This window comes from Neolamprologus brichardi, chromosome 18 (assembly GCF_056152115.1).
Source record: "Neolamprologus brichardi isolate AB-2024 chromosome 18, ASM5615211v1, whole genome shotgun sequence".
NCBI classification, from domain to species: domain Eukaryota; kingdom Metazoa; phylum Chordata; class Actinopteri; order Cichliformes; family Cichlidae; genus Neolamprologus; species Neolamprologus brichardi.
In genome coordinates, this window is record NC_142121.1 from 3,606,104 (window position 1) to 3,622,533 (window position 16,430).

General features: G+C 40.7%; 1 protein-coding gene across 1 annotated transcript; it reads left to right on the forward strand.

Annotated features, from left to right (window-relative positions):
- Positions 1–273: 273 nt before the first annotated feature.
- Positions 274–10,171, forward strand: LOC148097327 (uncharacterized). Its single transcript, XM_087832569.1, has 2 exons — positions 274–380; positions 6,438–10,171. The coding sequence occupies exons 1-2, from the start codon at positions 281–283 to the stop codon at positions 10,145–10,147; spliced, it is 3,810 nt and encodes a 1,269-aa protein (XP_087688695.1). The 5' UTR covers positions 274–280; the 3' UTR covers positions 10,148–10,171.
- The last annotated feature ends 6,259 nt before the right edge of the window (positions 10,172–16,430 follow it).

The window sequence follows — 16,430 nt, forward strand, 5'->3', positions numbered from 1 at the left end:
AGGCCAAATAACTATAAGATTAAAAAAAATACAAATATGAAAGTGTGATTAATAATAATAATCTTTCTATTCACTTCAGATGGCCCTGGTATGCTGTTTCACAGAACCAGTCTATAAATAACTGTACTTGTGTTTTTCCTGCTGTAATATACCAGGGGCCTATTCTCAGTGGCTGGGATGTATACATGCCACGCTTAACATTTTGAACAGCAGGAGAATAAAAACTGAACTATTTTCAAACTAACCCAGAGTGTCTGTGTTGTCTAGTCTGGACAAAGAGATGGACACTGAAGCCAGCAGAACGATGGAAATTGCGGCGCTTGGCCGCCCATTCAGCCTTGGGATGCTGTATGACTGCCGCCAGGATGTAGTCATACCTGGTAAGGATTCACAAGTATTAACTAAATGTAACTGAACCATAATCCACATTTGCATCACCTCTGTAAATAAGCAATTTACCTCTTTGAATTAACCAAATATTTATTCTGGTTCTAATATTTGAAAGATAAATACATTTGTTTTTGGTTTTGGTTCATTTTGGGGGAAAAGGGAACGGGAGATTGACAGAATGATCAAGAAGCAAAGACAAAAAGGAAAAAAAAAGAAACACGGCAGGGTTCGGTGATTGAATCAGCTGTCCCCACCAATGCCAAAACCAAATCTACGCCCTTGCTCTGATGGGTAAAATTAAGTGCCAAACCATGCTACCTTCGTGAATGTTACCTACAAGCATACTTTAACAGGTAAAATGAAGTGGCAACCCGTCCTGGCTTTATGAATATGGGCTACAAGCATACTCTGATGGGCAAAGTTACATGGCAAACCGTCATACCTACTTACATTTGTGCTGGAATTACTCGGACAGCAGAAATGTGCATTAACTACTTACGGTAGGACGTTTTGCCAAAGTAGAATGGTTTGTCAGAACACCGTGTCGGACTCGTAGACAAAAATTAGCTTTACTTTGTTTTCTGGGTCAACTTAGCTAGCGAGAGACAGAGAGAGGCATTGAAAGACTGCTCCAACAAAACTTATTGTTTTGGAGGAAAACACGATCACAGTGTACAGTCAACCTAGAGTCATTAATGTGGTGAGTTGTCTCATTTACATTTTGAGAGAACCCGATTGAGTCAAATAAAAGATTAAACGCAGTGTTGAGGCTATTGCTAACTATAATTCCCATAATTATTTTATCTTTTTTTTTTTTTTTTTTTTTTTTTTTTGCCTGTCCCATTTGGTTCTTTAGCCGTCAGAATTGTTGTCTGAAGACCAACAAGGATACCCAATGGATTTATTTTGCCAAATGGATCATCATGGCATTGCCGTATTGGTCCATTTGATCGACCTTTGTTTTTATTATTTATTTTATTTTCAGTTGTTACAGACGGGACAGACATGAGTGAGGGATAGGAAAGGGAGAAAGAAAGAGGAAGGAAAAGAAAAACAGAAGGGGAGAGGGACATTGAGAAAGGGGGGAAAAAAAATATCTCCGGGATCACCTGTTGAGAGAAAAAGAATAGAAAACAAACAAAAAAAAAAAAACAAAACAAAGCAACATACTATACACAACACCATCGCATTAATCTAGCTAAGTGTAAACAGCAGTAAATACTAAATATTGAATGTTGTTGTGCATAATTATTTTATCTGAATGAGCACTAAAACAGATTTTTTTTTGCTAAAAAGTCTAAAAACACTGAGGAAGGTAGACAACAAATAAAACCAGCGTTTGAGTTTTCCAGTTCAGGTGCACAAGGGTAAGGGTTATGCTTTCAAATCAACCAAAACTCTGTCAGGGTCTCTAGTTCATTAATAAGCTGTAATGAAAAATCACTGGCACTCGTCCTCCTTAGCCTGCCCTTTGAGTGTTCTTAGATTTAGTATTACTCAGGGGTGTTAATTCATTCAAACTAGCATATTCATCTTGTAACCAGGTTTCTGTATTCCAGGGCAAATCAATATGTTGATCAATGGTTAAACCGTTTACTACTTAGATGACAGACCTACTGTTTAGTAATCTACATAATCTACATTTAAATAGTTTACTCTTTGGTGCAGTTAAAGATGCTATATTGTTCTTCTTTGCGAATTTTTATGTTTAAAATGTTTAGGCTGATTTGTTTTTTGGTGGTCTGGGAGAAGACAGTCTCTATGGGAATAGGGTGTTTTTAGGGGGGTTGGGGGAGAAGTTGGAGTGAGGCATGTAAGATTGCAACTCTGCTTCCTGGTCCTAACTCTGAATAGTCATGATGTTTGGGGGATTTAATACATCTGTTCAAATTTCTAGAAATGAGAGCTGCTCCATCGCAAGTTGGATGGATGTGGTCTCTTCTAGCAAGACCAGATTTTCCTCAGTATTTTTTTTAATTATCTATAAAGCCTATATTAAATTTTGGATACCACTCAATTGGTAATTTAAAGACAATATGCAGCTTAACATGTCACAACTCTGACCGATTGAGGACAGGACCAGGTAAAACTACAGTCGGACATTTTTTGGTAAAGTTACAGACTGACTCAATATTAATTTTGGTGACCTTCAATTAAGGCAAAGTGGTTTCATTACTGCCAGTGTGAATTATGATTTTACCAAATCTACTATTATCCTTAGCCAGTAGTTTCAGGTTCTTTCAATGTTGCCTGCTCTGGCCCCTCCATGTGGTTCACAAAGTAGATTCCAGTCTCAAAGTAATCCTAGAGCAGAGGTGGGCAACTCCAACCCTCGAGGGCCGGTGTCCTGCAGATTTTAGATGTGTGATTGATCCTACACAGATGATTTAAATGGCTAAATTACCTCCTCAAGATGTCTTGAAATTCTCCAGAGGCCTGGTAATGAACTAATCACTTGATTCAGGTGTGTTGACCCAGGGTGAGGTCTAAAACCTGCAGGACACTGGCCCTCAAGGCCTGGAGTTGGCCACCCCTGTCCTATAGTATCTCCACAACCTCTTGTGTGTCCTAATGACTGTAGATACAGGTTGTTGCTTAACAAGACAAACACACTTTCATATCAGCAGATCGAGCTAATGATCAGCTCTGCAAATCAGGTGGGGTGAGGGCAGTGGCACTGTATAAATTTGCTTATGGCTGGCGTAGTGCTCTGGTGGTACAACTTACAAACTGTTGAAAAGTTGGTAATCAGGGGGTGGAGGTCCTCCATGGGGAAGGGGGTCTGACAAAAAAAAGGAACCAAATCAAAAAAGCAGATCCATCTGTAAGTACATTTCATTAAAGGTAGAATTTCACAGGAATATTATGGAACTTGAAAAAACTTGAAACTTTTATTGTCATTGTACTATTGCTTGCACAGTGAAATTAGGTAGCAAGCCCACAAAGGTGCGAAAGTAAAGAAAACAATATACAAGAAAAGAAAAAAAACAGTATAACAACACTATATGCACAGTATTTTGGGGGCGTGTACAAGGTTATTGTAATGAAATATAATAAATAATAAATAAGTGTGAAAGGGCTTTGGTCGTTAAGGATAGGGATGGAAATTGCACATCTGCCAAAATATTGCACGGAGGGAAAAAAATGGCAGCGACATAATAAATGGCAAATAGCAGGGTCAGAATGATTGTATGGGAGAGATCTGCTCCCACTCTTAACTTGCATTTATGGTTCTGACATCCCATGGATAGAAGCTGTTCTTTAGTCTATTGGTTTCACACCTGATGGAACTGAACCTTTTTCCAGAGGGCAGGATGTTGAATAGATGGTGGCCTGGATGGAGGTGGTCTTTTATATTTGCCCTGACTCTGGAGAGGCATCTAGAGCTGGCAATGGAGTCCAGGGAGGAGAGTGGACAGCCAATCACCTTCTCTGCAGTTCTGATGACTCTCTGGAGTCTCTTCTTATCAGCTGTTGTGCAACCAGCGTACCACACGGGGATGGTGTGCACCAGCACACTCTCAATTGTTGCTTGATAGAAGGACACTAGTAGGTCAGTCTGCAGCCTGTTCTATCTTAGAACCCTAAAGAAGTGGAGGCTCTGCTGGGATTTCGTCACCAAGGCTGATGTGTTTGTACTTCAGGATAGGTCCTCAGAAATGTGGGTACAGAGGAACTTAAAGGAGGACACCCGCTCCACAAAGTTGCCTTATATAGAGGGGGGAGAGGGATCAGTTTTTGTCTTGTGCAAGTCTATGACCACTTCCTTGGTTTTCCTGGTGTTGAGGGTCAGGTTATTGTGGTCACACCATTCTGTCAGACATTGGATATCATCTATGTAAGCGGTGTCGTCATTGCTGGTGATGAGTGCTGTCTGCAAATCTGATGATGCGTGGGGGTGCAGTCGCTGGTGTAGATGCAGCATAAGAGAGAACTCAGCACACATGCCTGCAGTGAGCCAGTGCTCAGTGACAGGGAGGATGATCTCCGGTTGCCAACCTTGACAGATTGTGATCGTTCTGTAAGAAAGTTTTTGATCCATCCACATGTAGCGGGGGAAGAAGTCCAGGTTTACCAGCTTGGCTATAAGGATGTCTGGGATGATGGTTTTAAAAGCCAAGCTGAAATCAATGAAGCGCATCCTTACTGAAGTCCCAGGATTCTCCAGGTGATGCAGAGCAGAGTGGAGGGCAGTGGAAATTGCATCCTGCCTTATAGGCAAACTGGTGGGGGTCAAAGCTGGGTGGGTGGCAGTCCTTTATGTGCTATAGGAAGCTGCTTCTCAAAGCACTTAGCAACCACTGGAGTCAGTGCAATGGATCTGTAATCATTGAGGCCACTGATGGTGGTGGACTTGGGGACTGGGACTATTGCTGCTGATTTCAGTGAGGGACAGTGGCATGTAACAGGGAGAGGTTGAATAGCCTGGTGAACACAGGAGCCAGCTGGTCGGGAGCAGGCTTTGAGCACACTCCCAGGTATTCCTTGTAGGGCCTGTGGCTTCTCTCTCATATTAACTGCTCTAAACACATTGCAAACCCAGTGTTCTTGGAAAATAAATGTGTGTGGGCTGTGCTCAGAGGAGGCTTTGGGCAGGGTGGTGTGCATCGTAGGGGTGTCTACAGTTCTCCCAAAGCAGGCGAAGAAGTGGTTAAGTTCCTCTGCCAATGAGATGTCCATGTTATCTGTATTTGTCCTGTTACCTGCGGAGTTGGTGATGTGTTTCTGGCCCTCCCATACCTTTTTAGGGTTGTTATCTGAGATTTGTGTGCACAGTTGCAGACTTGCCTTTTACAATGCCTGAACCTTACTTGTCATCCAGGGTTTACAGTTGGGGTAGGCCCGGACCCACATGTTGAACAAATTTAGGTAGCACAGTCACAGTTCTTAAGCATGCTTTGTTGAAATCCCCTACGATTATGTGTATTCCTTCTGGATATGTCCGTTGCTGTTCAGAGATCAAGTCATGCAAGTAGGCAAAAACTGAACTAACATTTGCGTCTGGTGGTATATAGACTGCTGTTATTAGCACTGCGGGCAGTTCTCTGGGGAAATAGAAAGGTCTGCACATGACAGACATTGCCTCTATGTCCGGGGAACGGACTATGATGATGATCTTAGTGTTTGTGCACCAGTTGTTATGTGTGTAAATGCTTTTGCACAAACTCTGCTTTTCCCCGCTGTAGCCAATCAGTCGCTGAGGTGCATTGTGCAGCCTGCTAGTTGCATGTCTCTGTGACGACCAAGACACAACAGTTGTGGACGAGTGGCTGTGCAGCGAGAAGAAGGTTCAGTTCGTCTATTTTGTTGACGACCGACCATGGTTGGTCAAGAAGATGCTGAGAAGCAGTGGTGTAAAAGGCTGCTTCTTTAGCCTGGCTAGCAGGCCTGACCAGCAGCCCAGCTTTCGTTTGCGTTCCTTCCACCGGTTCCTTTGCTTGGCAGAGCCAATAACAATCCACGGAGCACCCGATGTTCTCCAGGGAGATGCTGTTGATCCGCTGATAATCACTGGTAACAGGGATCTGGCTGTTATATCTGATGTTTTGCTATGCAATAAGTAAAAGAAAAAGTAGAGCACCCAAGTGGGGAGCTTGGAGCCACTGCAGCTGTGCACGCCACCATCTTTCCGCCAAAGCATAGAAAGTATATATATAAGTTGCCAGAATTCCTGGTGTTAGTAAAGACAAAAGCAGTTATTCAGTACAAATGTACTGACTCTTTTTTTTTGTTAATTAGGTCAAAGGGGGGGGGGGGGGGGGGAGTGAGAAATTTTTAAAACGTAAAAGTAAAACATCATAGTTTAAATGTAATGTACAGACTTACCTGTTTGTGACAATGAATGTAAATTATGGGCTGGATTCAAATTGTCAGTGGGCTCTGAGTTAGAAACATACACTTATGGGATGTTGTGGAAGTCTTTACCTAATTTAACTGATAATCATTTCACTATAAAACAAAGAGGACTTTTTGGACAGGCAGTTGTTACTTGTATTTTTGTTTCTATCTATTTTTTATCTAAAAATAAATGGTAACATATTTTACAGGAATGACACTGTGGGACTGTAATGACCTGGAAAAAGATAGACGAGAACAAGAACAACCTAACACTGAATCTGAAATAGTGGCATCTGAATCAATTGAGGACAAATCTTCAGCATTAAATGTTGAGGCATCCCTGAAGGCAAGTTTCTTGGGAGGACTGGTTGAGGTTGGAGGATCAGCCAAATATCTCAATGATCACAAAACATCCAAATACCAGGCCAGAGTGACACTAAACTACAAAACAACAACAAAGTTCCAGGAACTGTCAATGAATCACCTTGGAAGAGGAAATGTAAAACATCCATATGTTTTTGAGCAAGGAATAGCAACACATGTAGTCACAGGTATCCTCTGTGGGGCTCAAGCTTTCTTTGTGTTTGACCGTGAGGTTTCTAAAGGGGAAACTCATCAAGACATCCAGGGCAGCTTGAAGGTGATGATCAAGAAGATCCCCTTGCTTTCCATAGAGGGTGAAGGGTCCCTGAAAATGGAAGATAAGGACAAAAAAAGTGTTGAGAAATTCTCCTGCAGGTTTTATGGAGACTTTTGCCTTCAGAAACCTCCAACAACATTTGAGGAAGCTGTAGAAGTCTACAAAAGCCTTCCAACATTACTAGGAACCAATGGCGAAAAGGCCGTACCAATGAAGGTCTGGCTGTTACCTTTGACCAGTTTAGATTCTTGTGCTGCTAAACTCGTCCGTCAGATAAGTATAAGATTAGTTCAGGAATCACAGAGCGTCCTGGAGGACTTCAGTGAACTGGAAATGAGGTGTAACGATGCACTGAGAACTTCCACTGTCCAACAGTTCCCACAGATTAGCAAAAAACTGAAAAGTTTTAAAGAAATGTGTTCAGAGTTCAAGCTGGAATTTCAGCAAATGTTAGCGAAGAGACTTCCATCAATCAGAGGAGGAGGAGAAGAGGAGGCTGAACTCGCTGAGATCCTGAAGAAGAGACATTCTTCACCTTTCAACAGCAAAAACCTGACTGAGTGGATGGACTGTAAAGAGAGAGAAATCAGTATCTTAAAGTCTTTCACCAACATGATGAAAAACACCAAGACTGTCCCATCTCAGAATAATCTACATGAGGAACTTCTCAGTGCAGAGCATGGCCTGTGTTTTGTTTTCACCTCACTGGGGAAGGATGAACCATATCTCTCAGCTTTATCAGACTACCTGAAAGAAACAACCAAAACAGACGTTCACGTTTATCATACTTACAATGTAGAGAAGGAACAATGGTACCTTTCAAAAGAAGTAGCAGATGATATGAGGAAGAAAGCAAAACTCTTCAGTGATTTTGCAGAGGCCAACAAGGAAAACAAGAACATTAGGTTCCTGACAGTGGGGTTAACTAATAAGACTCAGAAAAGTTCCAGCATCTACCTTTATGAAGGTGGATTTGCTGTCAGTGAGAACTTTGAGCCTCCTTCAAAGCCTGAAACTGTGACTGTAGCTGACATAAACCACAACAGTGTGACACTGAAGATTTCTCCACCCAGATTTGGAGCAGAGAACATCACCTCCTACTCTGTTGAGTACTGTGTCAGTGGAGAGGATGGATGGCAGCAAAAGACAGAAGCAAAGGCTGAAGAAGTCACAGTGAGAGATCTGAAGCCAAACACAGAGTATGTGTTCAGATGCAGAGCAGTGACCTCAGCAGGTGTCGGACCAGCTAATATAATCAGTGATGCCATTAAAACTTTACCATGCGGCCCTCCTGGAAAACCTCAAGCTCAGCCATATTCAAGTGAGATATCAGTTAGCTGGGAAAATCCTGTTGAGCTTGGACAGGATGTCCAGATATTGAGTTACATAGTGGAGTACGCAAAAACAGATAGCAGCTCAACAATAAATGACCTCGAGTGGAATGAAGCAATTTCAGGAGGTGAGAAGGCCATCATTTCAGGGCTTCAGTCAGAGACACAATATGCAGTCAGGGTCAGATGTGACTGTGGTGTAGATGGAAGAAGCAAGGAAAGCATCATTGTTAATGTATGCACAACAAAGCGTGAATTTGCACGTCTGGCTGAGTACCTAAAACATATCAGCAAGAAAACAAACTCAAAGCTGCCCTCAGTTTACAAACTGCCCCTGGAAGAAAACGATATGGACATAGATGGATGTCGGAGGTATATGTTTGGCAAAGAAAGCATGAGGCAGAATCGTACAATAATGCTTCTTGGAGCAACAGGATCAGGAAAGTCTACTCTCATCAATGGAATGATCAACTACATTGTTGGTGTAGAGTGGAACGACAATTTCAGATTTAAGTTAGTTGATGAGGATCCAACCAGTTCACAAGCTCACAGTCAGACATCTGAAGTCACTGTGTATGAAATCCACCACCAGGAAGGCTTTAAAATCCCGTTCTCCGTGACCATTGTGGACACTCCAGGTTTTGGAGATACAAGAGGAGTAGCAAGAGACAAGGAGATCACAGAGCAAATCCGCAGGCTTTTCACCTCTCCTAATGGAGTCAGTGAGATTGATGCAGTGTGTTTTGTTACTCAGGCCTCTCTTGCACGACTAACAGCAACACAGAGATATGTGTTTGACTCGGTGCTATCCATTTTTGGCAAAGATGTGGCAGAGAACATTGAAATGCTGGTGACTTTTGCTGATGGCAAAGAACCACCAGTTCTTGAGGCAATAACCGTTTCTGCAGTCCCGTGTCCAAAAAATGAGTTAGGGCTTCCGGTTCACTTCAAGTTCAATAACTCAGCATTATTTGCAGACAACAGATGCAACAAAGACTGTGAAGTGGATTTTGATGAAGATGATGCCAGCTTTGATGAAATGTTTTGGAAGATGGGAGCCAAGAGTATGGAGAAGTTCTTCACTGCTTTGGGTAAAATGGAAACCAAAAGCTTGCTAATGACCAAAGAAGTCTTAAAGGAGCGCAAACAGCTTGAAACAGCCATTGAAGGTTTGCAGCCACAAGTTAGAACTGGATTAGCAAAGCTTGAAGAAATTAAGACAACCAAAGAAAAGATCAAAGAGTATGAAGCAGTTATAACGTCAAATGAAAACTTTGAGATTGAGGTGGATGTTATTAAACCAGTCAAAAAACCAATCACAGAGAAAGGAGCATTCATCACCAACTGCCAGAAATGTTCAATAACATGTCACTACCCATGTGCAATAGCACAAGATAGTGAGAAACGTGGCTGTGCATCAATGGATATGAACGGCATGTGCACTGTCTGTCCTGGAAAATGCATTTGGAGTGTGCATTTCAATCAGAAATACAGCTGGGAGTATGTTCAAGTGAAAGAGAAGCAGACAGTGCAAGAGCTGAAAAGCAAGTATGAAACAGCTAATAAAGAAAAGATGACTGTTCAGGAACTGATTGAGAGGCAGGAAGAAGAGATTGTTCACCTTCAGGACATGATGGTGTCCCTCATGGATCAGTCAGCTCAGTGTATAACTCGACTGCAAGAGATCAGCCTGAGGCCAAACCCTCTGACAACCCCAGAGTACATTGACATGATGATTGAGGGAGAAAGATCAGAGGCCAAAGAGGGTTACCAGGCTCGAATCAAATCTTTGGAGGCAATGAAGGAGAGGGCAAATCTTATCTCCAAGGTAACGCGACGAGACAAACTTGCAAAAACGGAGGAGGAATTATCTGAAGAAAGAAAGGAGAAGACGGAAAAGCAAGGCTTTGTTAAGAAAGTTCTAAATTTCTTTGGATATTCAGGTTAATATTACGAAGGTCTACAGATATGTCAGCAGTGTTATGAGGATTAAACAATTTAAAGCAGCTTGATAAAAAGTTCTTCATTGTAATCTCCCAACAATCATCAAATTAAACCAGAATCTATGAGCAGATTGTTTCTTGTCTATGTGGAAAACTTTCTTTTTAACATGTTTAATGATCTCTGACAGCTGGACCACTGCTGCCAGATGTTTTTTATTTATTGCCAAAATATTTCAGTATAATCAGTCTTTGTGTTAATTACAAGTCATTTCTGTTTTGCCAGTTTGATGTATTTAAGATCACCAAGGTAACAGATATTGAAATAACTGGTGTCAATTGTTAAACATTTAATAGTTGTAGTTTAATGCAGTGTCTGTAACTCTCAGCCTGTTGACACTACGACACTTTTTGTTCTTGCACTTCAGTCCTTTTGTTTTTTGTTCCAATGTATTTGGAAAAACGTGTCTAGAAATGCTCGTTAAATAATCACATTTACATTTGAATGTTAGGATGTCTGAGATGTGACATTAAATGATTATCCTGGATTCTTTCTGTTTCAAGCTCTTTATTAATTTCAGTTTTAGCTTCACTTGGACTAAATTGATGAAATGTAGTTGATGTGACTGTCATAGAAGATGAAGTATTTTTCTTTGCATATTTATCATTATCATCATTATTATTTTTATTAATATTATTATTATTATTAGATCTAATGTAGACCATGACATACTTTAACAATGATTATCAGTACATAACTGGAACAAAACATCCACACAAAGTCTTTGATTTGAAAACTGCGCGAGCATTTACAGAGCTGATTATGACGCAGCTGCCATAGAGAATGACTGATTATTAAACCAGCTGCTCTTGCAGCTCTACGTGAGCTTTAGTCCTCCAGAGTCTCTCCAATAGTGATGTAAACCAATGCTGGAATAAGGAAGTGATGCTACCTGAGTCTCTGTAACAAGTTTAAAGAAACCAAACACACCTGCATAGATTGTGTAGAAAAATAAATAAAATGTTGTCATCAAATTCTGTTCAGGTGAAGTTTATTACACATCAGTTTCACACAGACTCTGGAAAATAACTGAGCTATTTTCTGATAATTGAGGTGCATCTGAAAGTGTGTCTGGTGGTTTTAGTTAAAACTGACTGGTTAAATTCCATTTTTTAAAATTGTTTTTAAAGACTAAATTCTTTATGTGAAGGTGCTAATAGTTTTAGATGTTTACTGCTTTAACTGTGTTAATATTGTTACTTCTGCTCCAGCACATATGCAGAACATCTGTAATCTTCTTCCACACACAGAGAAAGTGCATGTCTTCAAAATGACTGGGGATGAGAATCTGTTCCAGTAGTTAATTTCCTTGGAATTGCCAGTGGAATCATTTATTGCCTACGGATTCCTCTTATTGGTTCCACCTGCTACAATCAGCTGATTTCAGTTTGTGTGCAGAGACACAACAGTAATGCAATTTGCAGCAGGAATATGGACCTTACTTACTTTTTATTGCACATCCTGCTAACACAACTTCGGCTATTTGTAAGGACCTGCACAGACAGCATGCTAACATGAAGCTAGCCAAGTGTTCTGTATTCCCAGAGGAAATACACTAGACTGAATGTCCTGTCTTTGATAAGAAGCCAATGAAAATGGATAAAAGAATCAATGAGAAATCAAATTTATGTTTTATTCATAATGAAATCAGCCACTAAATTCTTATCAGTTCCCATCTTTACTAGTGACCAGTAGCAGTTTTTGATACGGGTGACACGGGCGGTTGCCTGGGGCGGCATCGTGGTGGGGGGCGGCATCACGGGCATCGGCAAAAAAAAAAAATTGCTCGTACTCATGCTGCCCCGACATCAGCCAGCGCATATTGGGAATGGCACAGGCACCGATCGGTTTTCTATCGCCCATTTTCTGGGAGTAAGGGCGCCTTCCGTTTGCGAGGTGCGCCTGCTGCTTGCGGCACAGGGAGGAGAGGGCGGGGCTGCGGGGGATTCTCTGGTGGCTGGAGCAGCGTCTGATAACCAACTCGCAAAATAAAACAAACCAACAAACACGAAAACACCAGACATCATGATACAGACTTATAATCTGCACCGATGTTTTATCAAAATTCTCTACGCGAAAAGTGAGCGCGAGAGCTCTCGGTGCGCCTGCTCGCTGCTGAAGTCAAAGTAAACTTTATTGTCATCTCTGCTACATACAGTCCAGTATATAGAGAGACGAGACGACGAGGCTCCAGTTACAGCAGTGCAAGTAAACAAACAATATATATAAGAAGAGTAAGAAAATAAATATACACTTTAGGACTCGGGGTAAAGGGATCAATAACAATTTAACATTTATAATTTAGAGTTTGATGATTTAATGTCTCACACACACAGTGGCGTGTCTAGAAAATTCCTGTTGGGGGGGGGGGGGGGGGGGGCGGTAGGGGCACAGATTTGGAGAAGGGTGGCAAATGTAATTGGCAGATAATGTTAAAAAAAGATTCTACCAACCGTTCACCATAATTCAATAACCCTATAAACCTAATAACCGAATGTGCTTTTAACTCTTATTAGAATGAGATTTTAACCACTACAGTGCAAAGTTTTTAGATACTGTGTTGATAAAGTACAAGAGATACAATCAGTCAGTGTTTATTCAGCATTCAAGGACAGCAATATTTGCATAGTATTTTTTAGGGGTGGGGGAAAAAATGGATACTGTGTAGCATGGTGATATTTTGTTTGCTAATAATGTATGGATACAGGGACAGCAGAAATCGATATTTTGTTACACAAAAGGTTTTTGTGCTCTGACTTCAGAGCATGTTGATCCTTTTTCTGAGCAAGAATCCTGACATTCCTTCACTGTCCAAATGTGTTTAACTTTTTTTATGGCAGCAATAAACATGACAGTTTACTTATTTTAATTTAAGACATGTTTTATTTTAATTAAGTTTAAAACTTTTAATGTAAAATTATATTTTGTTTTAATTTACTTTCAAATTCTTCAGTTGCTGAAGGGGCTGCATAGTTTTCATAAACTGCATAGTTCAGAATAGCTATAATTGTACCAGATGGTTGATTCAGTTAAGTTGGACTAGACTGTAATACAAACCGTTCAGTTTGTCAACAATAAAACTGAAATGAGAGAAAGACTGAGTGTGAGACTTTGATATTAGATAAAATGAATATTGATAAAGTTTACCTTTATGTACAGAATCTGAATATCGCAAAATATTTTTTAAAAATTGCAATAATATCGTATCGTGCATTAAGTATTGTGATAATATCGTATTGTGGGATGTGTGGTGATTCCCACCTCTAGTATTTTTACTGACATACTGACACAGCTTTTCGGTCAGAGGTGCTCTTGTGATTTAAGCCGGGAAGAGTAGATTTATGTGTTGATGCTGCCTGCTTCATCTCTACGACCGGCTGCTGAGTGATATTTACACCCCGGCTGGATTACAAACTTTAACCACGTGTTGAACTTTGGCCCAGCGCTGATACCTCTTGTATAGTATAATGACCTCTTCTTGGCTTAATGTATGATGGTGGATAAATGAAATGTACAAAGAAAATTTAACTATATCACAAAAGATCATCTATCTTTGAAACATCAAATGACTGGAGCATAACTAGTCTGAAAATAAGTTATACAGTAACAGTCAAAGACACGCCTTCTCATGTGTCACATTTCTATTCATTCAAAACACTTATGCATTGCTGTACTTTATACAGCTCTTACAGACTGCAAAGTACAGGCTGATGTGAGTATTTAATGTAAGAGTTTCAAGAGCAGACACAGCGCTCACGTCAAACAGGCTTCATGCGCCCTTTTAGTGACTTTAACAATATTATAAATTTTAATATCGGTCTAGCTGACATTACGTTATGTACGCAGCGCGCAATTTGAGAAGCCAAAGGTTCAAATTAGCTGGGAGCACCTTCACTTAATTATAACAGTGGTTATGTTAGAAAAACAGTTTCTGTATACCGGATACTAAATTGCGTTAACGTCAGCGGCTAACGTATCTAACATAGCTAACCGTTGTTGTTAGCACAGCATTAACAGCAAGCTACAATGACGAGTAAGAAAAACAAAACAGTAAAAAGGTTTTAATGAAAATGTTTTACCTTTTCCAACAGTCCCAGAATCCAGAGCTTCAAATTCCAGCAGGTACTGAAGACTGTTATCCGCTTCGCTGTCATCGGCCGTGAGAAAGTGTTTTTTCCCTTAGAAAGTTAAAGGCCCGCCGGTCGCGCAATTTGTCCGTGCATGCGCATCCCAACGATTGATGCCCCCCCCCCCTCTCTTTCGGAAGGTTGCCACAGTACGACATGTTCTAACCTGACTCTCTCTCTCTGTCATTTATTTGGCTCGAAAGCAGTGTGCTTTGTCAAAACTAAGTGTGTCGGTAATGAACATATAAGTGTGTTCATTACACATAAGTGTGTTCATTACACTGACATTCTGTTGTGCAATTGTTATTTACTTGTATTTTATAATTTGACTTTACATACTGCTGGGTGGTTTGTAAAGTTTACAATAACTAGTATTATCATTATGCTATATTTTCTAATATGTATAATAATCTCAAAAGTAATGCCTTGAAACAGAAAATAGTAATACTTTATTAAAATTTAAAACTAAAGTACAGTAAACGTCTTAATAATAAATTCCATATTCTATCACCACATAATTGTGATCAGTGGGTTTGCGGGGTTAGGGGTGTTGGGGGTAGGGTCTTTAGGCTTTGGCCCCCACCCCTGCCACCAGTATATTTTTAAGCAAGTATTTCTAACTTTTATTTGAATATTCAGTTTCCTCTGCTCTTAAAGGGTAATCACCAGGTAACCCGCCCTCCCCCTTCGCACACACATGCACACAAACAAAACACACAGTATAATTCACACTCTAATTATAGTGAACAAATATGTATGCCATTTTACACCATCAAACTTGGATAGCTAAGGATGAAGAACCATTTGTAGTACCTAAAGAATCATCTACAAAATAAAAAGGTTCTTTGACATATGATGGTTCTTTAAAGAACCATGAAGACATCTGAAGAACCATTTAAGAACCATAATTTTTCTGAGAGTAGAAAAGGATCCTGGTGTTATTTGTGTCTCAGAAACAGTTCATAACTTCCCTTCAACTCATTCATGTCACCTGAAAGGTAAACCTGTTTCTCCATCACCTGTTCAGCTCTGATGATTCAGTAAGGACATCTCCTGGTTTCATCCTCATGTTTCCCTCTCACCACATATCCAAACCGACATCATGACCAGCAGCTTTACAGCTGTGGCTCCAGCAAACATCAGCTGATGCTAGAAATTAATATTAAATAAATTCTAACAACAGCTGATCAAGCTTAAACGTGCTGCAGTTGTTTAGCGCGGCGACCGCTGGTTTCCTGTTTCTGGCGTAAAGTGGGCGATAAACAAACAAGAGAGAAAAGCCGATCAGCTGATCATTGATCAGTTTCATGATTGAACTAGAAACAGGAGAGGGAGGGGGAGAATGAGAGAAGAAGAGGGAATCCAGCTTTGTGTCTTTTTCATTATAGCTGAAGTCTGGGACAGACTGCGTCTCTTCTCAGCTCAATACGAAACCTGTAATATTTCCTCTGAATGCGGGACATTCCATTTTTAAGGAGCCGTTGGCAACTAACTCCTAACTCCTAACTTAGGAGTTAGGAGTAACCTAATTCCTAACTAACTAACCTTATGAATAAAATAAAGTTCACTATCAGTAACATCATAGCACCACTCAGCTGTATAGAAACTCCGTCATGCTAGCTAGTACGCAGTACGAGTTATTGTAACTGACGGTAAAAAGTCAGCACAACAAAAATAAACTCCACCTAAACTTGGTTTATATCTGACCCAGATAGACAGCAGGTCATAACTTCTTACCTGAAGTTCAGTTCACCGCCTCGGGTCTCTCCTCCTGCTGCCTCCCCTTCCCTCATCCACCTGTTGCCTCTGTGGCAGCTCCGCCATAGCCACCACAAAACAACGGAGTTATTGTTACACATCCGCCAGCATCTGGTCAATCCACCACCTCTCATTGTTCATGCCGTTACAAAAATAAATAAGTCATCAGCCCACCGGGCAAATGCTCGGTATGCCCGATGGCCAGTCCAGCGATGTTAACCTGCAACCAAATCTGCAGCTCCACACAGCAATGCTACGACTTGGATTATAACTCATAACTTTTATGCTAGCTCCCCCCAGCAGCCTACTGTTTGAAATATTCAACGGTTGCAATAATTCTTTAAG

Coding starts and splice junctions, on each gene's coding strand:
- LOC148097327 (XM_087832569.1), top strand. CDS start 281: ATGGACACTGAAGCCAGCAGAACGATGGAAATTGCGGCGCTTGGCCGC. Junction 381..6,437: donor CCAGGATGTAGTCATACCTG/GTAAGGATTCAC, acceptor CATATTTTACAG/GAATGACACTGTGGGACTGT.